Source organism: Aspergillus pseudodeflectus (genome assembly GCF_044049435.1).
Source record: "Aspergillus pseudodeflectus strain CBS 756.74 chromosome Unknown BJX68scaffold_95, whole genome shotgun sequence".
NCBI classification, from domain to species: Eukaryota; Fungi; Ascomycota; class Eurotiomycetes; order Eurotiales; family Aspergillaceae; genus Aspergillus; species Aspergillus pseudodeflectus.
In genome coordinates this window covers 54600-78348 of record NW_027263871.1, presented here as the reverse complement: position 1 = coordinate 78348, position 23749 = coordinate 54600, and the positions used below count along the sequence as shown (strand labels likewise).

At 53.4% G+C, this 23749-nt stretch overlaps 8 protein-coding genes across 8 annotated transcripts; 7 read left to right on the top strand and 1 right to left on the bottom strand.

Moving 5' to 3' along the window:
• Positions 1-750: 750 nt before the first annotated feature.
• BJX68DRAFT_273007 (uncharacterized protein) lies at positions 751-1183 on the bottom strand (the record flags this gene model as incomplete). The annotated part of the gene is made up of 3 exons (XM_071047337.1): positions 751-782; positions 834-875; positions 949-1183. The coding sequence occupies 3 exons, from the start codon at positions 1181-1183 to the stop codon at positions 751-753; spliced, it is 309 nt and encodes a 102-aa protein (XP_070892628.1).
• A 1812-nt stretch (positions 1184-2995) lies between these two features.
• BJX68DRAFT_259539 (uncharacterized protein) lies at positions 2996-3883 on the top strand (the record flags this gene model as incomplete). The annotated part of the gene is made up of 3 exons (XM_071043712.1): positions 2996-3051; positions 3083-3749; positions 3782-3883. 3 exons carry the CDS (start codon positions 2996-2998, stop codon positions 3881-3883), a joined length of 825 nt encoding a protein of 274 aa, XP_070892627.1.
• Positions 3884-4735: 852 nt separating this feature from the next.
• Positions 4736-9417, top strand: BJX68DRAFT_259538 (putative ABC transporter; the record flags this gene model as incomplete). Its single annotated transcript, XM_071043711.1, has 2 exons — positions 4736-8248; positions 8317-9417. 2 exons carry the CDS (start codon positions 4736-4738, stop codon positions 9415-9417), a joined length of 4614 nt encoding a protein of 1537 aa, XP_070892626.1.
• A 931-nt stretch (positions 9418-10348) lies between these two features.
• BJX68DRAFT_259537 (glycoside hydrolase family 88/105 protein) lies at positions 10349-11495 on the top strand (the record flags this gene model as incomplete). Its single annotated transcript, XM_071043710.1, has 2 exons — positions 10349-11338; positions 11397-11495. The coding sequence occupies 2 exons, from the start codon at positions 10349-10351 to the stop codon at positions 11493-11495; spliced, it is 1089 nt and encodes a 362-aa protein (XP_070892625.1).
• Positions 11496-12645: 1150 nt separating this feature from the next.
• On the top strand, positions 12646-13275 carry BJX68DRAFT_273003 (glutathione S-transferase family protein; the record flags this gene model as incomplete). Its single annotated transcript, XM_071047336.1, has 1 exon — positions 12646-13275. The coding sequence occupies one exon, from the start codon at positions 12646-12648 to the stop codon at positions 13273-13275; it is 630 nt and encodes a 209-aa protein (XP_070892624.1).
• Positions 13276-14866: 1591 nt separating this feature from the next.
• Positions 14867-16781, top strand: BJX68DRAFT_273002 (uncharacterized protein; the record flags this gene model as incomplete). The annotated part of the gene is made up of 2 exons (XM_071047335.1): positions 14867-15825; positions 15884-16781. The coding sequence occupies 2 exons, from the start codon at positions 14867-14869 to the stop codon at positions 16779-16781; spliced, it is 1857 nt and encodes a 618-aa protein (XP_070892623.1).
• A 1074-nt stretch (positions 16782-17855) lies between these two features.
• BJX68DRAFT_259536 (alpha-L-rhamnosidase A precursor) lies at positions 17856-19915 on the top strand (the record flags this gene model as incomplete). The annotated part of the gene is made up of 2 exons (XM_071043709.1): positions 17856-18977; positions 19034-19915. 2 exons carry the CDS (start codon positions 17856-17858, stop codon positions 19913-19915), a joined length of 2004 nt encoding a protein of 667 aa, XP_070892622.1.
• A 2014-nt stretch (positions 19916-21929) lies between these two features.
• Positions 21930-23717, top strand: BJX68DRAFT_220362 (uncharacterized protein). The gene is made up of 3 exons (XM_071037902.1): positions 21930-22764; positions 22829-23140; positions 23201-23717. Exons 1-3 carry the CDS (start codon positions 21975-21977, stop codon positions 23629-23631), a joined length of 1533 nt encoding a protein of 510 aa, XP_070892621.1. The 5' UTR covers positions 21930-21974; the 3' UTR covers positions 23632-23717.
• Positions 23718-23749: the final 32 nt, after the last annotated feature.

Genomic DNA, 23749 nt, shown 5'->3' with positions numbered 1-23749 from the left:
GGTGATATTCTTACCTAATTCTTACTTATCTTACCTACACTTACTCATGATTGAGCGTCTGTTACCTATAAAGCAGCGATACCCTTGGGGCTTATTTAACTTCTGGCCACGTTTATCAGTGTGGCTTAAGTACGGCTGAGCGGACGGGAAGCCCTGTTCTCCACACCCTGTGGTCGTATGTGCCAGATTTCAACCTTAAACAAATGATATTGTAAAACAGAAAGTGCTGCATAGATCCTGTTAATACAGCCCGTTGCACTTCAACGCCCTGGAGAATGTGAACGGCTTCCACTTGAAGCCCTCAGGGCTCTTGCTGCTTGTTGAAGGGGACCTCTCTCAAAACATATCGCGTCACCAGAGTAGGTAGAACCTGGCTGGATTGGAAAGCCCTAGCGTCTAAAAACCATCATCGTGTTGGCGATCGCTACAGCCCTGGGGTGAATTGTTCCAAGGTGGGTATGCAGAACTTTCCTGCACCGGCCATGGAATGGCAGTGAGGGCATGTTGGACTTGTTACCAAGAACGCGAAGCTGGCTGCCAATTTTCACTTGGATTTCCATCTAAATCTGCCTATATTTTTCCGGATACCGTGATGTTGAATCAAGACACCGCTGCTACCATCCTCCATACATAGTAATTCCAGCTCTGCATCTTCCTCTTCCTCCTCACCCCCCGGATCCAGGCACCCTGCCCTGTAGTGCCTCGTGGGTGACCTCCCGCAGTCGAGGTAAACCCCAGTATATGCTGCGCTTAGCAAAGCTTTGAGTTGGAGATTTGGCCACCTGGGCAACGATTAGCAGACAGCCTGACAATCCGAACACTGGAGAGCTCACCACCACCGTTGTACAGGAAGCCATCGCTCTTCAGGTAGACATCTACGCGAGCCTGAAAGTTAGCTAGCCCATATCATGCATGCAAAATGTCCCGCTGACGCAAGATTCTACGCACCACCATAATCCGCCGGCCACCCAAACGCAACCGAGTTCTGATGGCACACGTTGCCGTCGACCCAGAAGAATCCCCAGCCGCCGCCGACGTCCGCGACGCCGTTGTTCTTGATGTAGACCTGGGTGCCCTGGTTATCCTGGAGCCAGCCCGGCTTGCCGAACTGGTTGTGGAATCTGGTAGCGGAGCCGAGGGCCGCGAGGGAGGTGGTGAGGAGGGTGAGGGTTGGGAGATGCATTTTTGCGATGGTGTTGGTTTTGGAGGTTTTGGTTGAAGTGCTTGTTTGAGTGCGTTGATGCGTTGATGGATGGGAGAGTGTTGTATAACGAGCGACCAGAGGGTCTTTATACCTTTTTCTCCTCGTTTTTTATTGAAGATGGTATTCCAGTCCAAAGTCGGATGTCTCACTTCTCATTAGCTGTGATTGCGGGCTAGCGGTGGCATTATTACTATTGTTGCATCCGCTGTATCACATTTCATTCCAACCTGTCTGTGTAGAGTAAGAGTGAGGTATACACGGTACATCTCTGGTCTCCTCGTTCCCAAACCCTGTGGGTAATAGGAGCGGGTTAGTGTGCGGTGCCGTGGAACAGCGCAAGGAGCTGGAAGCACCCGACTCCTCCTTGGAAAGGGTCTGTAACTGGCAATAAGTGTGAAGAATCAATTCCTGGCTGACCATTACTCAGGGCAAGCTAAGCTTTGGTCTAGGCCCTCGCCCCATCTCCGCGTTTCTTCCGCTGAGACTTACCGCGAATGCTGGCCGCTTGTTGAATCCTTCAGGTGGGAAAGGATAGGATGAGCGGCCTAGGCTCACGTGCAAATATAGAACCTAGGGTCTTGTACTAAGGCGGCTGGATGATGATTGGGGTTCTACTGAAACTTGGGAATAAGCTGTCAAGTCGCTTGGCCATTCTCAGCCTTGATTGGCCGGAACGAGCCGCAGGGACGGGGTGGTGTCAGCGGAGCGGGTCGGAGCGGCCTAGCGGGCTGATTGCATGCCGGTGGCTCTGAATAAGGTGTCAGACGATCCTCCATGCGCTGCACAGCATTCCCATGTGTCTTGATGTCAGTGTTTAGGGGTGTCGGGGTTATCAGCCCAGTCTGGGCGCAATACACTGACCTGCGTTGTTGTTACTCGAGAATATATGGGCGTTGTTTCCCCTCCTTTCAGAAAGCAGATAACGGCTCCCTGCGGCAGGGTCTAATACAGATTTTCCAACGTCCTTGGCCATTTGGACGGTGTAAGGCTGGCTCTACCACCAAGTGCTTATTAGTTCGGGAGGGTGAGCAGGAGTCTCGTGACAAGGTGTAACCACAGCTGCTACCAATGAACCCAGGAAGATCCTGCTTATTAGCCAGATTTCGGAATCCAGTCTACAGTCCTTGATTCCGGACAATATCTCAGTCACGCGGATGAGGAGACGAAACAGTTCTTCCTCTAACGGACCGCCCATTTCTCCGGACAGTATCGCAGGTATGCCTGGATTTCCATCCACTCTTATGCTCAAACACTACAACTAGGGTTACCATGACACTTCTTATAATATTGGAGAGAGGATTCTGAGAGGCTGCTGAGGAATTGGTGTTGAGACTTTGTCATACTATTCTCTCATCAATCAGATACCCTGCGTTACCAGTGGAGTCCAGATAGCGACGAGTAATATCAATGCACAGAGGTCTGCCAGAAAGACTCAAATCCCTGGGATGCACATAGAGGTGTGAAGCAATGGGTTACATGTTGATGACAAGCAGTGAGTGCGGGGTTGTTCGTAGCCTATGTGTATCGTACACGGGCCATGGTGCCACCACTTGCAGCGCCCTGCGCCGACGATGCACAACACGAGGGGGTGCGAAGAGATACACCAATCATTGACCTTTCCATCAACAGCCGCTCTCCAACCTTGCTTTATCCGTACACCGGCTGATAAATCAAGCTTCGGCGCCTGTAGTCCGCGATATGATTTATTTATACTCGTACCCCCCGTGAGGGTCTTCGAATACTCCGTACTCACTGATTGTGATCGTGAACCTCGAGCATACTGTGAACAAAATGACGATCCCAGCCCGCGTCCACTTCTTCGATATCCTGTCAGCCCTACCAGGCGCGTCTCTTCCCACCAAGTATCCGACGCTGAAGCAAAGTCCCACTAACCCAAAAGCCAGGCCCAGCTAAATCCTGGTCCCCCAACACCCTCAAAATCCGCATCGCCCTAAACTACAAACGCATCCCCTACACGCAGAGCTACATCACGCTCCCGGACATCGAGCCCCTGCTAAAATCCCTCGCCATCTCCGCACACGCACCGGGGACAGCTCCAAAGCCATACACACTTCCCGCGATCGTACATCCGTCCCTGAAATCAGACTCTAATCCTTCCGGCGCATTGAACGATTCAGTTCCCATCGCTCTGCATCTCGATGAAGTATTCCCTGCACCAGAGTATCCGACCCTTTTCCCAAACGGGCAGTCGAGCTATGCGCTGGCTATCGCAGTGAATGAGCTCATGCGCAATGTTGTCTTTGCAGGCTACGCGCTCCTCGTGGCCCGCATCGCGGATATCCTCGATGAACCGCGGGGGAAGGAGTACTTTATCCAAACGCGAAGCGAGTCGCTCGGGAAACCACTCTCGGAGGTCCGCCCGACCGACCAGGGCGAAGCAGCGAGGTTAGTCGAGGAGATGAAGAATAAAATGGGGGTGATTGTGCAGATGTTGCAAGCGGGAGGGAAGAAGAAGGCAGGACCATTTTTCGAGGGGGATCAGCCTGCTTTGGCGGATTTTATCTTCCAGGCGTTTATGCTTTGGGTCAAGGTTGCAGATGAGGAGACTGGAGCGAGTTGGTTGCCGTGGGGAATGGGGAGGTGAGGGCGCTGTGGGACGCAGTTTATCCGTGGGTTGACGGGCAGGGTGAGGAGGTCGTGTGGGATGTCCCGCAGTAGCTATTTGAGTTGAAATAGAGAGTCGAAGCTGGTACCATTGTTAGATTCTTAGGCTATTATGTGGTGACTGATGAGGCAGCAACTCAAGAGTCTGATTGGTGGAGTGAAGCTGCCAGCCTCAATATATATAGTCTCAATGGATACAAAATAGGATGACCGAGGCCAGCCACTTCACTCCGCGAGACTGGCACATCAATGATGCCACCTATTCCGCTGCCGAATAGCATGATGACTGGATCTCGGTTTGACGAGCTGGATGGATTTTCGAGATTTAGGGTGACTCTGGGTAATTATTGCGCAGAAAGTCCATCATGGTGTGGAGGGAGGCTCGACGGGTAAGCACTAGACAAGCTTGTGTGACAGCATTTTCATCCTTCAGGGATTCTGACAAGCAACAGTGCATTCTGCATCAGCCGCAGTTGCACAGAAAACAAGACTCATGATGAGTCGAGACCAGAGTATTTATATGGAGCCGGCCGGCCAGAACCAACACGACCCCCAGAGTCCCAGAGCCATCCTAAACGTAAGACCCAATCAAATTGCCAGGGTGGACTCATCACAGGGCGCCGATCCGCAAGAATGATTCACAAAAAGCAAGCCAACCCTGGAACGGTGTTGCGGCTGAAACCGAGTCATCCCAATCCGGAGCCCGAAATGAGCTCAGCCAACCACGAGATGGCGAACGTCGGTGCCTGCAGATCTCGAGTCATCGCCGGATTCCACGGACCGCGACACATTGGTCGAGTTTTCCAGAAAGTTCAAGGTGAGGCAGAGATCAGTTCAGAGGATCAATTGCCTTTTATAAGGCTGCGTCCGCTGGTTTGTGTTGCCGTGGCTCATCTCTCAAACCCGATGCCTCGGTTTCCACTCCCCCCGCTCGGGGCCTCGATCGCGCTCGGCGCGGTGAGCGTTTTGCTTGCTGTTCCTCACGTCTACCAACTCGTTAAGGATTTCCGACGTGACGGAGGATACATTCGACTTGAAAATGACAATAGCGATGAGACGATTACCAGTTCAAAACCCCCACGGTCGATCTGGCAGCGCGTCACTCTTGTTTTCGTCGCCGCTATAGCCACCGTTGCCGCTTTACTGTCGTGGATCAAGGCAGGTTCAGAACGCACAGATACCACGAATTTCATCGTCTTCGCATCATGGGTACTTGTATTGATTGAAGAAAGTATCCTCGCGACACGGAAGCGCTCAGAAGATCGATACCGCCTCGGCTGCTACAGCGCATGGTCGAATCTCTCAATAGGCGCCTACGTCGCCCTTCCATATGCACTGGCCCTCTACAACAACGGCTCCCTCACATTCAGACAGGAGGATGCATTCCCCATAATCCAACTGATCGCAGCAGTCATCCTCTTCCTAACAAACCTCTCTCTTCCCTACGGCCCAACCCTCTACCGCAACAACCACCCCGTCGACGCCGAGGGCTCCGTCTCCGTTCTGACCCGGTATACATTCGCTTGGGCCTTCAAGACGCTCGCCCTCGCAACGCGAAACAACCGCCTCGAACTCTCCGACCTCCCTCTCATCCCTTCACCCCTCCGCGCAAAGACCCTCTGCGACACATTCTACGCCCGCGACGCTACCTCGGTCGCCTGGCGCAAATGGTTCAGGCTGTACTGGCGGAGTTTCACAACCCAGCTGGTGATTCAGTTGTTTGCAAATGCTGTGCATTTTCTTCCTAATCTTCTGCTTCTGACGATCCTGCGGTTGTTTGAGGAGCGTGATGCCGGCGGCCATGTGCAGCTCAAGTTGTGGTTGACGGCTGCCGCCCTGGGAGGAGCCATGATGGCCGTCTCGTGGTTAACCTCGTTACGCGATTTCGTCGCCGACCTGCTTATTTCGATTCCCGTCAACGAGCAGCTTTTCGCGGTTATTTCGCGCAAGGCGCTGGCGTTGAAGGATGTTGTTGCGCCCGCTAAATCCACCGGAGACTCATCTTCCTCTGATGACGACGACAGTGACGATGAAGACAAGGAAGATGGTGAAAGCAACGAAGCCCCACGAACAAAACACTCAATCCTCAACCTCCTGGGCGTGGACGCAATGCGAATCTCCGATTTCGACGGCTACAGCCACCTGCTGTTGGACTGCGTCCTGGAATTCGGGGTCACAATCGCATTCCTCCTCTACCTGATGGGCTGGAAGCCCACGCTGGGCGGGTGTCTGATCCCGCTCCTCCTTACGCCCCTGTACTACACCATCACGAAGAAATATAGCGCAAAGGAACAGACGCTCATGAGCAACCGCGACGAGAAATCGGCTTCACTGACGGAAATGGTCCGCGGGATGCGTCAGGTGAAGTTCAGCGCTCTCGAATCGGAGTGGGCAGCTAAGATCCTCAAGTTGCGGAATAAAGAGCTAAAGTCGCAGGCGGAGGTGTTTCGGCTGAATATCTACCTAACGGGAATCTGGACGCTGGGACCGATTTGCATGAGTTTCCTGGCAATCGCGGGTTATATCTACTTTAATGGTTCGATTTCGGCGTCCACGGCGTTTACGGCGTTGTCGCTTTTTGAGAATCTGCAGACCTCTTTGAGTCTGCTGCCGGAGGTTATCACTGATCTGCTGGATACGTTTGTCAGTCTGGGACGTATTTCGCGGTTCCTGGGGCTTGAAGAGCATCTTGACGGTCGCATATCGGGGGAGCAGATTGCGCTGCGGGATGCGACGATTACTTGGCCGTCGAGTTCACCAGACGAGAAGAAAGAGGACAACGAGAACGAGACCGAGACGGGGACCGCATTCCAACTCCGCGACTTGAACCTCGATATCCCCCTGCAGGAACTCAGCGTCATATCCGGGCGTAGCGGATCCGGCAAATCACTCCTACTGCAAGCGCTCATCGGCGAGGCAGATATCGTCAGCGGCACAGTCACGGTGCCTCGGGCGGATTCTATCCCGACCTCCGTACCCAGCGACGACGACTGGCTGATCGACGGAGCTATCGCATACGTCTCACAGGACCCCTGGATCGAGAACGCCAGCATCCGTGACGCAATCCTCTTCGGTCTACCCCTGAACCACGCACGCTACGACGAAGTCATCCACGCGTGTGCTCTGGCACAAGATCTAAAGATTTTCCCCGACGGGGACAAAACAGATATCGGCGCCAACGGGATTAACCTGAGTGGTGGACAGAAGTGGCGACTTGCGTTGGCAAGGGCGCTCTACAGCCGCGCTAGTATCCTTGTTCTCGACGATATCTTCAGTGCGGTTGATGCGCATGTTGGTCGGCACCTGTACGAGAATGCGCTTACGGGGAAGTTGAGCGAGGGAAGGACGAGGATTCTGGCAACGCACCATGTCAAGCTTTGTCTGGATAGTGTGGCGTATCATATTGAGCTGGAGAACGGGGGTGTTGTTCGTGCTCGTCGGCCTACGGGCGTATCCTCGGAGGAAGTGTCTCGGGCTGACGATCGGTCGGAAACGTCGACCGAGAGCACCGGTCAGGAGGTACAAGTCAAGCCGATGAAACGTCGCGATTCAATCAAGGCGAGCAAGTTCTACGAAGAGGAGAAGCGCGAGACTGGAGTCGTCAAGGCGGCCGTGTACAAAGCGTACATTCAAGCCTCTGGCGGCAATTTCCACTGGATCCTGATTGCCTTGTTCTTCGTGGCGGACTTGATTCTAAGTCTTTCCGCTCCATACTGGGTCTCTGTGTGGACGCGGTCATATGAGCAGAGCACTGTCGATTCACTGCTTGTCCAGGATGCGGACCAGCTCCTGCAAGTAACCGCCAGCGCACGCATCGACAAGCGCCTCGTCTACTACGGCGCCATCTACCTTGCAATCTCGCTATCTTCCTGGATCATGATCGTGATCCGTATGAAGGTAGTGCTAAGCGGCTCGATCCGAGCTTCCAAGGTCATGTTTGAGCAATTCACCGACGCAATCCTGCGATCACCTCTCCGATTCCTGGATACAACCCCCGTCGGCCAGATCCTGAACCGCTTCACATCCGACTTTGGTGTCCTCGACTCGGACCTCTCCCTGACAATGGCCTTTGCAATTTATGACCTGGTCGCCATTTCCGGTGTTGTCATTGCCGCCATCCTAAGCTCCCCTCTCGTCGTCGGACTCGGCGTATTATCACTCTTGGGATCCTGGACAGTCGCCCACTTTTACGCAACCGCCGCACGCGAGGCAAAGCGCCTGGAGAGTACAGCCAAGTCGCCGATTTTCGACCTCGTCGGTTCGCTGCTTACGGGACTCCCGACCATCCGTGCATTTGGAAGGGAGCAGGCGTATCTCGCCCGGATGTATGACCTGATCGACACGCACTGCCAGGCGTTCTGGCATAGACGGCTGTTCCGATGCTGGATGGCGTTTTGGCTCGCTATGGTGGGCGCTTTGGTATGTCCCTCCCCCCATTACTCCCGGTCTCCCTCGCCGGCACATTCACTAACTCACTCGTCGCGTAGTTCGTCACCTCGGTGACCATGATCTTCGTCAGCATCCGCACCCTCGACGCACCCCTCGCCGGCTTCGCACTCAGCTTCGCACTGCACATGTCCGACAGCATCTCCTACCTTCTCATGGAATACGCACAGCTCGAAATCGAGTTCAACGCGACGGAACGCATCGTCGAGTACACGAAGCTCGAGAAGGAGCCGCAGTCTGGTATCGATGTCCCCGCTGCTTGGCCGACAAAGGGAGAGCTCGAGGTCACTGATCTGACAGTCGCTTATGCACCGGATCTCCCGCCTGTTCTGCGCGAGTTGACCTTTACCCTCCGACAGGGCGAACGCGTGGGCGTTGTTGGTCGGACGGGGGCCGGCAAGTCGTCTCTGGCCATGACGCTCCTGCGATGTCTTGATATCCGCTCGGGGAGCATTCACATTGATGGGATCGACGTGTCGACGGTGAAATTGCAAGACCTGCGTTCACGCGTCGGAATGATCTCACAGGATCCCATCGTCTTTGCGGGTACAGTCCGCGAAGTCCTTGATCCATTCAATCAGCACGAGGACAGCGAACTCGTCGACGCATTGGAAAAAGTCGCACTCACAGCCCCCAACCAATCTACATCTACATCCACATCGACATCCACATCCACCTTACCACCAACACCATCACAAGCCAACACCCCCGAATCCAACCCGAACCCAAACTCACCAGCTCTAATCCCCCTAACCTTCCCGATCGCCGAATCCGGCCGAAACCTCTCGCAAGGCCAACGGCAACTCCTCTGCCTCGCACGCGCACTCGTCTCACGCCCAAAGATCCTGATAATGGACGAAGCGACGGCGAGCATCGATATGGAGTCTGATATGCGGATCCAGCGCGTGCTGCGGGAGCAAATTCGGGGGTCTTGCACGTTACTTGTTATTGCGCATCGGTTGTCGACTATCGCGGATTTTGACAAGGTTCTTGTGCTGGATCAGGGGAGAGCTGTTGAAATTGGTTCGCCGCGCGAGCTTATGCACATTGACGACGGGGTGTTTTGCGGAATGGTGGAGGGGAGTGGGGAGAGGGGAGTGATTCGGGAGATGATTTTTGGTGAAGAGAGTAGCCAGATCTAAAAGGTTTCTGTTGATGGAATGATTGATACAGCCATAGAATAATGCTACTTTTGTTTTTGTTGTTTTATAGGATATAGCACGGTTTGTCTACCTCTCTCCCCAGGCGGTGTCCGACGTTCCCTGCCACTGGGAATACCTTCTCCATCGTCCTTTCCCCAAACACGGAATATATCCGCCTCACGAGGTATGAGCGACCGAGGCCTGAATCTGACCGTGCCTTCCAAGTTTGCCTCCAAAGTCCGTCGTGCCCAAGTGGCGCGTATCGAGACCTCGAGTACACAAAATGGTACACAAATCCCACCACCTACCAACTTGAATGCCATTGTATCTGATAAAGGCATAACGACCAACCTCTTTGACTTCCATCTCCGCCGTCTCCGGTCCTCGCACCTCTTGGCGCCCGCTTCCTCATTCCCCGCCAAGCCGTCATCCCTGCGACAGGCCCCGCGCCGGAGAAATTATTCAAGCTGTCCATCGTATCCGGGGTCAAATTTGCCCGGCCACAACGCCGATCTCTTTTCTGCCGCGCCAGTAAGAGCGTTTCTTCAGGCCAGCAAAATTCTTGTTCTGATTCGCCAAGGTGGCCTGCAGAGACCCTGGCGCTTTTCGGAGATGCTATTCGTGTGATTGAATATGGCCGTCTTGTCCTGATTCTTGCGGAGATGAGGGCGCGGAGTAGAATCCCCGCATGGAAGTACCGAGGAGACACTGTTTGTTGTGATGAGATGAGGCCATTATCGACATCGTATCCTGCAATCGGTGGTGCGATGCAATTGGTATAAAATGCCCTGTTCACCCACCACGAACTAGTATGAATCCCACTCATCCCCATCATACTACACCTCTATAGCCCACCATGAGGCTCTCAACCCTCACCCTCCTCGCGGCCCCCGCAGCCGCCGCCGCCGCCTCAAAGTCCTACCTAACCTGGATGGCCGACTCGTGGATCGTCAACAACCGCGAACACGAAGGCGCCTATTGGTACGGACGGGCCACAATCTACGAGGGCTACGAAGCAGCCTACTCCTTGTACAAGAACGAAACATTGCTCTCCTGGTACAGGTCCCAAATCGACGACGTCGTCGTAACCGAAGACGGGTCCCTCGTCGACTTCAACGAAACATACTACTCGCTCGACGACTACCGTATCGGGAACAACCTCCTGTACTGGTACGAGCGCACCGGCGAAGAGAAGTATCGCCTGGCGGCTGACCGCATTCGCGCTATGCTCGACCGCCACCCGCGTACTGAGACGGGCGGCTTTTGGCACCGCCAGCCGAATTATCCGAACCAGATGTGGCTGGATGGAATCTTCATGGCGGATGTGTTTTACGCAAAGTGGACGAAGCTCTTCGATGCAAAGAACCAGTCTGCTTGGGAGGATATCGTCCTGCAGTGGGATAAGATTGAGGAGCGGACTCGCGATCCCGGTGGCACCGGCCTGCTCGTCCACGGCTTCGACGAGAGCAAGACGGCTATCTGGGCGGATCCCGTGACGGGCGCGTCGCCGCTTGTTTGGAATCGGGCAGTGGGGTGGTATTTCGTTTCGCTGATTGAGATTCTAGATATCTACCCGAAGCATCTTGATGGGTATAAGCGGTTGCTTGGGTACTATAAGCGGCTGGCCAAGGCCATTCTGCGTGCGCAGGATCCCGAGACGGATGGCTGGTATCTTGTCCTCAGCAAGCAGTATATCGGTGCTGAGGGGAACTACTTTGAAAGTTCTGCGGCTGCGATGTTCACCTATGGGTGGTTGGCTGGTTTGCGAAGGGGATATCTTGATGAGAGGACATTCTCGAGACCCGCGGCCAAGGCGTACAGACATCTGATTGACGACTTTATTACGAAACACCGCAATGGGACAATCACCTGGGAGGGAACGGTCCAGGTTGGCTCCTTGAACAGCAATGCAACGTTCGAGGTAAGTTTTCTCCCCCAAGGAGGAATGTCTTCAAGGCCATCACTGACGGTTCATTTAGTACTACACCAGCATTCCCGTCGTTCCGAACGATACTCGCGGTGTTGGCCCGTTCCTGCTCGCATCGTACGAGTGGGATATTCGCCAGAAGCGGAACTGAGGACCTCGAGGCATGGTATGCGATGCAGCAATCTCTGAGATGAACGTGGATTACGCAGCGCCAATGGTATTGAATGCTTCTGTTTCGACCGGGTGGAAGATATTTGGAGGCTTGTATGTATATAGTATGAGGTATTATCTATTGCAAACCATACATAGACCGGATCATTGGCGGTTCTGGCTTGTATACGCACGAGACTCGATGGCAAGCAGGCCTGTATGTAAGCAATTGACATGAATCATCCCTTTTAATTCCCTGCTCCAATTGCCTAACAATCATCATTCCACATCTCCTGATAGGTGCTCAGATGGTCCATAGTTGCCAGGCCCTTGGAAAGGCCAATGCTCGATGATATTCTACCGCTATCTCTTCCTCTTGCTGCAGTTCTGGGATGTCATGCTCCTTAATCTCCTAAAATTTTCCAATCGCGTTTTCACGGCACAGAATCTTCAAACCAGTATTCAATCGAAGTAGAAGTGGGCGAAACAGACGACTTTTCTTTCCTGTGCAATCACCCGCACAGTGGAGAAGCCGCCGCCACCGAAGTTATGATTGAAGTCGCAGGATTTACCCGCATGCATGTTCGTATTTGCTGCAGCGGCGGCAGTCGAAGACCTGTGGATGGAGGCCTGGAGAAATCCACAGTCCCCCGTCTCTTTGAATTTCAGTGCTTACCCTTCAGGACCGGAAACCTTGACTCAAGTTCATCTGTATCCTGTACTATGTATCATTTCCCCGTAAGCATTCCGTTGGCAACCCAACCCTAACTTTAACTTAGAATGTTACTACTGTGTTCTGGAGAACAAGCACATCACCGACACGCTAAGATTTGGCTGATAAATAGGGCCAACATCCTCCTAGAGGTTTGCAAGCGAAAGATTCAGCTCAAGTATCCACCCTATTCAGCTGCATAACCCCTTGGGCGAGTCAGCAAGGCAGTAACGTACTGGGCCTTGTTCTTGGATTCGCCCCCAAACCTCCCGCAGGTTCGCCCCACTCCGGGCACTATTGCACTCAAGCACTTATCCCATTGCGCCCCGGGCATATAAGTACCTTCCCTATCCGATTCTCTAATCCGGCAAGCACCATAAACCTCACCTTGCGATCGAAAACCAAAATAAAGGTCTTGGACGCCGCCGCGCCCCATCCCATGGTCGTCCGCCTGTTTGTTCTCGAACGCGGTGGCCTCACACTCGACGTTGAACCCATCGACATCAGGACCCGCCAAAACCGTCGCGCAGCATACCGCGAGATCAACCCGGTACCAGCCCTCCAACTCGACGACGACAACCGCACCATCATCACCGAAGTCCCCGCTATCTGCGAGTATCTCGACGAGGTCGCCGTGGGCGGCACGTCGCCCTTCGGGTCTACACCGGAGCAGCGCGCCGAGACATGCATAAGGCTTCGGCGGATGGACTTGGAAATCTGCCTGCCCGTCATCGCATGGTTCAAGAATGACCCGGATCTCGTGAATTTCCTCAAGGGGGATCGCATCCCTACTCCCGAAGCAGGGCTAAATCAAATGGTCATGGTTAACCAGCCGTTGGATCTGTTGGACGATCAGCTGGAGGGGAAGACGTGGCTTTGTGGCGAGAGGTTCTCGGCGGCGGATGTGCACTTTTATGGACTGCTCAAGATGGTTACTATGCAGTTTGCTGAATGGGTTTTGGCGCCGGGGAGGGAGAACTTCTTGGCTTATTGGACGAGGTTGGAGGGGCGGGAGGCTTCGAAGAAGGCTTTGAAGCCCTTTCCATCCAAGGTGGTGGCTGGGTCTTGATTTTTCAAGCGGGCCATGTTATATAGTTACACCAGGGCAGGTGCGTACAGCTAGCACGCCAGCCTGCAGAGTCCGGGTCAGTTGTAATGGTTAGTTAGATCCAGATGTAAAATCGCTGTGCTTTATATAATACGCCAAGCCATGCATATTCTTTGCCATCCGGGGTGTGACTTGAGTAGCTGCAAATAACAAATGATCCAAAGGTCCCCCGAGCCAACATGGTTAATCTTATGCTAGCGGATCCCGAGAGCACATACTAAGGTCCACGTTTTCGTCCATCCATGGCATGCCACCTCGCTGTTTGGGGAAGCTGCGTAAGGCCACCTGCCGCAGTCTCACCGAACTCGGTGAGTTACGGACCCGAATTCGCAGGACTACCTTCAAAGGGGCTGGAGAGCATCGTCTACCTGGGGTATGTCATGAATGAATCAAGGTAATTAACTTGCTGTCTACTCCCGTCTCCCATTTTTGGGATTTAATTTGCTGCATTGGTATTTTCTTGCCTCTCCACAGTAGTCCCCTCGTTCTTCTCTCCCCTCTTTGGGGGTGTTCAACTTCCCCATCGCCGCGGAAGACACGCCTTTCCCTTGTGGGGGTGGCCCACACGTGAAGTTCTCTGTTTTTATCAAGCAGTCGTAACGTTAAGTTTGATATAACATGTATGTCATGCGAGTGGTGCGAGGGTCAAATCGTATTAGGCCTCCCGTGCCGCTGGCACACAAAACGTATCACCCTCAGTTGAAACCGTCTCTTCCTTGTTCTTGCGCTGCTTGCTGATCTTGACCGAAGGGCTATCTCGTATACCCTACCCCAGATTCGGAGACTTGGTATTGAGCTTTGAATGCACGACAAGGCCCCGTGTTCTGCAGTCCCACTTGCCAGAGCCTGTTTTTTGAAATGGCAATATCATAGACAGACTTCTACTGAATGCTCCTTCATGCAATGCACCGGATTGCAGAGCAAATCAGCATCATATCGACAGGGTTATAGTCTTCAGTCATCAACGTGTTAAAGATAGGTGACTCCACTAGTCTATCGAGCTAGGTCCAATGAGATGACAAGTAATCAGAAACGGATTCTTCGTTAACCCTAAGCAACTCCACAAGCGAGCTGAGCCCCAACCCATCGGCGAAAGCTGAGGTGAGCAAGACGGGAAATCGGCGACGTTGGCCCCCGACAATAGCCGAAACCAGTTAGTCTAGTTCCTGCGGCTGAGGAATTTTCCCCTCAGGCGCAGTCAAGCCTTTTTAGCCCTTGGCGCTTCTCCAGGTGGGGTTTCATTTGGTGCTAAAGGGGCTGAGTGTTCTGGATGGTCGCCAATCGGAATGTGAGGATCGGGTCATGATTGATGACGAGAGCAACGAGCATCAACTACACTAGCGCTAGCGGCCGCATGGGAAACAAGGATTCCTACCTACGGAGTACGTGCTATTGGGCTTGGCTGTTTACCGCGTGAGTCCTGAGAAGGGCCATGGGACGCGGGCCCTGAGCTGCTTGCCTCAGCAAGTCGGTGGGAAAGTACAAAAGCATACAACAAGTCCCACTATTATTATGGTGAAAACTTCAGCTCAATACCAATTCACGACCTAGCATGGCCATAACACCCGGCGGAACTCCCCGAGTCATCATCATCGGCGCCGGCTGGACCGGCCTCGCAGCCGCAAAGACATATCTCCAAATCCAACCCAATGCAGACCTGACAATCCTCGATGAAGAGAGCGACATTGGCGGAGTATGGAGCCGTACCCGTGTCTACCCGGGGTTCATTGCCGATAGCCCCGTTGGCCTCTTCGACTACTCGGATCTCCCGATGGGGCCGGAGATTGGCCTGGACGATTGGGCGGATCTGCCTGCGTCGAGGGTGAATGCGTACATGGAGGGATATGTTGATAGGTTCAAGCTGCGCGAACGGTGTCGGTTTAACACGAGGGTCATTCGCGTCCAGCGGGGTGATGTGGGTGAGGGTGGTGAGAGGGGGTGGCGACTTGAGGTCGAGGATCATTCCAACGGATCGTCTGGTCGAAATACAACATCAGAGGTGTTATATTGTGACAAGCTGATCGTCGCCACGGGGACAACCTCGACTCCCTGGCTGCCGGACGACATCGATTGGACACGATTCTCTGGCACAGTCCTGCATTCCAAGGAAGTCGGGCGGAAACACGGATACCTCACCTCACCCAGTGTCAGCAGCATAACTGTAGTCGGAGGAAACAAGTCCGCAGTTGACGTTGTGAACTTGTGCGCGCTGGCAGGGAAACAAGTCAACTGGGTGATTCGCGAAGAAGGCTGGGGCCCCGGGTTCTTGTTAAAGGCCCGATCGAAGAACGGCGACCATCTGGGGACGATCAAATCCAAGCGGGTTTCAGGACTCGCATCGCCGAGCATCCTCTCTACCAAGGGGTTCGGTTACTGGTTTCTTCATAGTGGGAGGAATTCGATTGGGCCGCGGCTGTTGAACTGGGTGTTCGAGCACATGGCCAAGACAACTATTAAGGAAGTATATGGGCAGAGTGAAAACACCATGAAGATTGTCCCAGACCTGAAGCAGTACGTTGATTATTTTTTAGGCCTTGTTTGCGTATGGTCTGCTAACTGCTTTGTCCAGCCTGTTCTGGAACCAAAGTGGCGTATCCGTGGTCCACGACGACAAATTCATGGAAATGGTGGCTGAGGGCAACTTGATACATGTCCATCGCACGTCAGTCTCTTCTCTACAAGACAGATCCGTGCAGCTGGCCGACGGCCAAGTGTTGCCCTGCGACGCTATCGTCTTCGCGACCGGCTGGCAACGGAATCAGCTTTCCTTGTTTGACCAGACAACACTTACGGACCTTGGACTCCCTCAAAGGATCAGTGACCAACTTCCAGATGTGGCCAGCCACTGGAAAAAGCTAGATACCTCGGCAAGGTCACAGATTTCCAAGACCTTCCCAGCCCTCGCGTCGCCACCACCTGATGTCGTTGCGTACTTGGAGCAGAAGAAGGACCGAACTGAGGCCCGTACTACTCCATTCCGCCTTTTCCGATACATCGTCCCACCGAAACTGGCAGCAGAAGGCGACAGATCCCTCATCGTTCTCGGCTTGGTGCAGAATACGACTGGCCCACTGTATGCTGAGATCTCGTCTCTATGGGGCATTGCATACCTCGAGGATCTACCGTTCTCGCGAGAAACACAGGCCTTGCTTTCGAATCAAACTGCCATGGAGGAGAATATTAGTCTGGTGAATACCTGGGGGGAGATGATGACTCTTAACATGGCAGAGGGGTATCCCGACCGGTCTGGCGAGATACAGGATTTCACAGACCTGCTCATGAAGGATTTGGGATTGCGGCCGGATCGAAAGAGATTTGCGGCTGAGAAGGATGGCAACACGGGGATCTTCGGGCTCAGGGGCTGGTATAAAGAATGGTTTGGTGTATATAAAGCGCAGGATTATCAGGGGGTTGTGGAGGAGTATTTGCGCAAAGTTTCCTCAGAGGCTCATGGACTGAAACCATAGATGGTACTACCAGTCCTTAATAGTGGAAAAAAGAGATTTTGTTCGTTAGAATACCTATGGAATAACAAGTGGCACTTTTTTAGTGATTGTGGAATTGTAAAGCAACGTGTACTCCACACCAGCCTCATGAAGTTCGTACACGTATTTCATGCATTTCCTCCCAACCTCTTGCACTCTCCGTTTGGTTATCTCTATATCTCAACCTCAACAGCCACACAAGTGTGATCTAGGTTTTCCAGCTTAGTTACCTAGAACCAACTTACGGTGATAATAAAGAACCACACAGAGGCCGCATTTTCTCTACAGTATGGATAAACTCCGGCACGAACTAGTCCAACAGATTATGGACATCATAAGAGGACCCCCTCGACCGCACAAGCACCGGGAATACTGTTCGACGAATCCGAGAGGGCATGGTAGTATGCAAAGAAGATTGATCGCGGCGAGCTTGCCAAAGGAATCAAATAAGTCAGAGAAGATTGATCTCTTTTTATTTCAAGACCGGAACCGCAGTTCCGCTTTAGCAAAAGCTGGTACTTGAAAGCTCCTGCAATAGAGACGGAATGATCAGTTCTTGCTGATGATGCTAGATTTTTTATTTTTTCTTTTGGCAATAGTATAGTAACGCAGTCTTGCAATGCCCCGGTCTCTTCAAACTCTTCAAGCCCTCACTGTTGTTAGATGTTTGTGCTCAAGAATTGCTTCAATCCATTTCTCACCTGGGCAACAATTGCATTAAGACCCATTGGGTAACACCGAAGCCATCGGCACAGCCCTACAGTGAGTGCAACATTTTCCGTGCGGGGAATGTGCCCTGCTCGGTTGATTTATCGAAGATCGGCGTGTGCAATGGCCCGACCTCCGCAGCCGTTTGCCCGTGGGGTAGACCTCTGATTTGCGGGGAACCATTGCACATGGGTCAGGTTTCTGGGGGTCCGGTTAAATCTCGGGCACTGATTGCCCGAGATTCATTTCATCGCTGCTGCCAGAGGGTGGTCTCAAGACTATTTAGTACATCCCTTATTCTTCAATTTCACTCCTGTTTTTCCCATGCCCTGACCACGCCGTGTTAAGATGCATCTCCACAGTCTAATCTGCTTGGCTGGCGCACTGGCCTGTTGTCCTGTGGCGTCAGCCATACCCTACCAGGGGTACATTCTCGCCCCTGAGTCGAGGATCCTGCACCCCGTGTCCGTCAAAAGTCTCATTGGGCCTGTTCGAAACGCGGACGCACTGCTGGATGGCGGCCGTGGAACGGCGTCACTTTATGGGCGAAGCTCTGTTACATGCGACTTTGGGAAGAATATAGGGGGACTCGTGTCAATTGACGTCGCCGGTCTGGTCGGAGAGCTGGCCGACCCTAAAGTCGGCATCACCTTCTCCGAGTCATCGCAGTTCATCAGCACCGAGTCGAGTGACGGGCAATCGGATGGTGGTCGTGGGGAGAAGGTGTTTCTAAACGTCACGGAGCCAAAGGGTCGGTACACGCTGCCTAAGGACAGGATCCGTGGCGGGTTCCGCTACCTGACGCTGTCGGCCGACTTGGAACATGAAGACGACGGCATTCAGCTCTCCGCGGTTACCGTGTATTTCACTCCCGTGCCGCATCGAGATCCCAGGGATTACACGGGATACTTCCACAGCGACGACGAGCTGCTTAATCGGATTTGGTACGCGGGCTCGTACACCGTACAACTCAACACAATCGATCCCACAACTGGCGAGTCGAATTTTGGCGGCCGCACCGCACAAGGGACATATACATGGTCGCTCAACACAACCGTGTGCGAATCCGACGCCGCGTGCCTCGTCGATGGCGCAAAGCGAGACCGGCTCGTGTGGCCCGGCGACCTGATGATCCAAGCGCAGACGGTCGCCGTCTCAACGAACGACATGGTGCCGCTACGCGACTCGATCGAGTCGCTATTCGTGGGCCAGCACGGGAACGGCATGCTGCCCTATCTCGGTTGGGACTTTCAGGGGAGAAAGCACGGCTATGTGTCCTTTACGTACCATCTGCACAATTTAATCACCCTCGCTCACTACGCGAGGTTTTCAGGGGATACGGAGTATTTGGCTGCCAAGTGGCCGGCGTTCAAGAAAGCCATCGAGTGGTCCCTGAGCCATGTCGATGCGTCCGGGTTGATGAATGTTACTTCGAACAGGGACTGGCTCCGAGTGGGCATGGGCGGTCATGTATGTGTAGTGGCCCCGGTTTGATCTCGAAGGACTGAAGCTAACAACAGCCACAGAACATTGAAGCAAACGCAATCCTCTACTACACCCTGAATCTCGGCTCGAAGCTCGCCCGCACTCTCAACGATGAAATAGCCACAACAAACTGGACCGTCCACGCCGAAAGAATCAAGCAGCAGGCAAACGCGTTACTCTGGGATGCCGAGGCAAACCTATACACTGACAACGAGACCACGAGCCTGCACCCACAAGACGGAAATGTCTGGGCCATCCTCTCAAATCTTACATACGACCACCACCAAGCCTCGGCCATCACTTCCGCACTGCGGTCCCGATGGGGCCCTTACGGCGCACCCGCCCCAGAGGCACCAGGCACAACAATTTCACCCTTTATAAGCGGCCTCGAGGGTGAGGCCAATTTCCTCATCGGGAATGCTGTCGCGGCGCTGGACCTCATCCGCCTCCAGTGGGGCTACATGCTTGACGGTGAGGTGATGACGAATTCCACCTTTGTCGAAGGGTATTCGACGGATGGGAGTCTGAATTACCAGGCTTATAGGGAGAACTCAAGGATAAGCCACGCTCATGGGTGGTCGACGGCGCCAACGTACCTTCTTTCGACGTATGTTGGTGGTATTAGGATACTAGAGGAGGGGGGCTTGAGGTGGCGGATGGAGCCAATGCTCGGGGACCTGAAAAGGGTTGAGACAGGGTTTTCGACCGCAAGGGGGAGGTTCACTGTTGATATTAGGGCCGACGGAGTGGGGCATATACAGACATCGGAGTTTTGTAGTCCTAGGTCTACGCAAGGCACGTTTTTACTACCACAGGCGGGATGGTTGTATCAGGGAAAGAGAAAGGTATCCGTGCAAGCTTGGAGGCAAACAGGAAGCCTGCCTGGTGGCTGCTGGCATTTCAAAGCTAGGGATAGATCATGAAACGGCAACGGGTCCACGAGAGGAAGAAGAAGCTTTGATCCATTATGCTACAAGATCCAAGTTGAATGATATCCGAGCCCTGCACGTGCTGCTACATCCTAGCTAGCTATAATCCCAGCTGACCAACACCCAAAGCAACACTCACAGTTATGGCGCCACCCATGATACTCATAATTTTAGCAATAGAAGTACAAATTCACATGCTCCGGACCTGCAGTACGGGCGGTTACTTTCCACACGCAGGCCTCGCCACGCAATGGATATGAGCCAGCATACCCTTTACCATCCACCGATGCGTAACATGATTTTGAGTCCAAACCCCGTTGGGGAAGGGACAGAGTACATTTCATGGGAGACATATTTTAGGGTATACCCTTCCCAAAATACTACGAGACAATATGCGGAACAATGTTACAGTGGAAAGCGAGACCGCAGCTATACCGTCAAGGACTACGCTTTGGTATCCCCCGCTCCACCTGGTGGCTTGGGAGAAGCTTCGTAGGGCTGTAGTCCCCGATATTGGCGAGATCACGGACCCTAAGCGCAGGATTGCCTACGAAGGGCAGAAGGATATTCCATACCTATGCTACCATAGCGTTTGAGGGTAGAATATCGAACCTGGCTGCTATTGTCGTTTTCTGCTTGGGCTGTGAACTGGTGACCGAATGAAGTGGCTTAAGATAGAACATGTGGCATTTTCCTTAATTTTCGCCATACCTTTTCTTTTTGGTATGCCTCATCAGGTTGGATAGAACTAGAACGCGCCCATGTCATGAATACAAGCTACTGCTGACATACTAGGGAAGCTTTTGGGCCTAATTGTCGTTCCACCTGTGCTAAGGAAACGCATACGCAAACGAGTACGCACAGCCAAGCTTGACAACGGATTCTGCGCCACTTGTGCCAAGATTCGAAGGGTCCTGGGAAGTATTTAAGAGGGGGAGAGACCGCTGGGGTTTATTTGGAGCCAGCATCTGCAGCCAGCCATAAAGCTTTCCTACTTCACTTTTCCCTCTGCCATTCTACATCCAGTTGAACCCCCCAAGTCAAGCCTCAGTACCAACGTCATTATGAACATCAAAATACGGCTCCTCAGCCTCGTAAGTAGTCAAGGTTTACCCAGCTCCATTCCCGCACCGCTACTAATTCGTCTACCACGCCCAGCTCACCATGCTCCCTCTGGCAATGGTTGTCTCCGCCGGCCCAGTCCCGGTTAATGAAAGCCCCAGCGGCGAGGTTGAGGCGCGCGCCTGCGTCTGGGGAACCTGGGCCGAGTGCCACGACTATTTCATCAAGACTTGCCCGTTGACGTGCAGTAGCGGTCGCCCTGAGGAGCGTTTGAGATGCACGAGCCAGTGCATCAATGATGCTACCAGCAACTGTCAGGAGTGGTGCTAACAGGTCACGGATAACGGCTTAGTCTAATGGGGGTGTTTGTCAGGCTATAAATGCGTGTTGGATGTGGCCTTGGTAGTGGGTTAGCTTGGTGCCTGTGTTTCACCGTGTGGGTGGAGTATGGATAAAGAGGAGTGTCCTGATGAAGCTGTTTGATGTTCTTTCCTAGACTTCTAGCACTATTCCTCCCAAAGCGAATGGCACATATCCGGCACTTGAAGCTTTCTTTAGAAGCCTGGTATAATCCGTATAGACCATATGGCCCAGGTTCACCCCGGTCTCAGTGGATTCATGTCTTTCACACCTATATATCGTGAGTTTTCAATCGAAGATCATTCATATCACCCAACAGTGGTTATTTCCTGCAACCGTCACTATAAAGCTGCACGCAAAGATCGTCGGAGGGGCAGATCGGCCATCATCATACATGCCCGGGAAATCTCCCCTCCCATTGACCCAGAGGCTGATTCATTCCGAGTCGGTATGGCGCTGAGTGTGGAGTGAGTGATTGGCAGCGAACGAATCCCAGCTCCACCATGGGCCCCACAGTCCACACATTTGACATCGGAAATCAGCCCCTGATCCGGATTCCCTGTTGATTCTGCACCCCGCTCAACCTGCCGGCCCCTGATGCTGCCATCTTCAGACGTGTACCTACAATAACATGGATAAGCTCCCGCCCGAACTAGTCCACCAGATCGTGGACATCGTACGAGGACCCCCTCGACCGCTAAAGCACGGGCAATACTGCTCTTGTCGAAAATGCCGGCGGCCGCGTCCAAAACTCGCACCCTACACGACTCTGTCGCGGACATGGCAAGCCGTCATCGAGCGCATTATCTGGCAGGATATCAATCTCAACACGCACGATTGTTTTATCCGGTTAAAAGAGTACACATCACCCGGTGACTCTAATTCTCGCCATCCCCACTACTGCCGCGACCGAGTCAGTTATATCCGCTCCCTGACCTGGGCCTGGTATCGGCGAGATCCTCACGACTCCGAAAGCGAGGAGCTCCCGGAGTGGTATGACCAGACCTTTCACGCGTCTCTCGTGGAGTTATTCGACCTGCTCCACTCGTGGAACTCCATCAGGCCCCAGAAGGAAATGCGATTATCGCTTTGGCTGGGTAGAGGCGCGTTCATCTCGCGGAGCCATCTGCCCGAAAAAATAAGACCGTCTCCCGCCGACTTGGCGACGTTAAGCGCAGACCAGTTGTGGCATGGCAGGCGAATGGGGCATCAAGTGCACCTGTCTGCTTCCGCAGTGCAGGATTTGCCGATTATCCCTTATATCACTGCCTTCGGATTCGACAACGCTGATGACGCTGGTGCGTCGCCCTCGGTGTTTCTGGGCTTGATGAGTCGCTTTCCGAATGTGAAGCGCGTCTATGGTGGCGAGGGGGACGGGGTTCCGAGGGGGGCGTCCAAGGCGCTCGCAGACCAGCGGCAAGGTACGTCGTGTGCTTCGATTTCACTGTGAGAGTACTAATGGGACCAGTCGCTGATATTCTATAGTGTTTGTTGATTACCTCCCCTATATCCCGTCCTCAGTCGAGGTATTCAAATACAAAATCGACTATAAACGCGAAATGTCCTTCAACCCGGCGCACAATGCAGCGAACTATTTGAGTCGACAAGGCCTCGACGAGTTGTCGATCGGATTGCGGACGCTCAGTATGAGACTGTGCAGGTTGAAGCTCAAGTACGTCCGTATTAGCGGTGCTTTGTTCTGGCCCGGAGAGGCTGAGGCCGTTGATACGGCCGGACTATATTGGCCGAGATTGGAGGAGCTCTTGATTAAGGAGGTTCCGCCGTATACGGCAGACGGTATGTTCTTTGAACTCCGCACAAGGCGACCATATGGCTGAAACAGAGGGATTTATATAGGCGAATGGATCATCGACCACGACCCAGACAAATGGTACAACAACTCAGACGTCTCGCTAGAGGACGACCCAGACCAGGACTGGGAGTACGAATCAGGGTACTACGCCGACCGAGAACCGATTAAACATCATGCGGCCAATAAGCTGTATACAGCAATGGGTTATGCAGTGCAACGGATGCCTCGATTGCGGCTCCTGGACTTTTGCTTCCGGGCGGAGGTTGGCGAGGGAGGGCCGAAGGAGGTGTTGACGTTTAAAAGAGACCTAAACACCGGTAAGGCTGTCTTGGAGTTATCTAGTCATGGTGGACTTCAGGTTGCTGAGGAGGTGCTGGGCGCGTGGAAGATTAATGAGGCGGGCGAGGAGATGGTGAAGGAGATGAAGGGTTGGGGTGGTGGGAGGGCTGAGTTTGAGAAGTGGCCCCCTGTCTGAGCCATTAGGTACGGACCACGGCTCTCCAGGTTTGTCATGTGTATATATCTACGATCAGTTACAAGCAAGCCCTATGTGCCGCGCAGTGCGAGAATAGCTTCCTGCTTGGAGTCGCAGA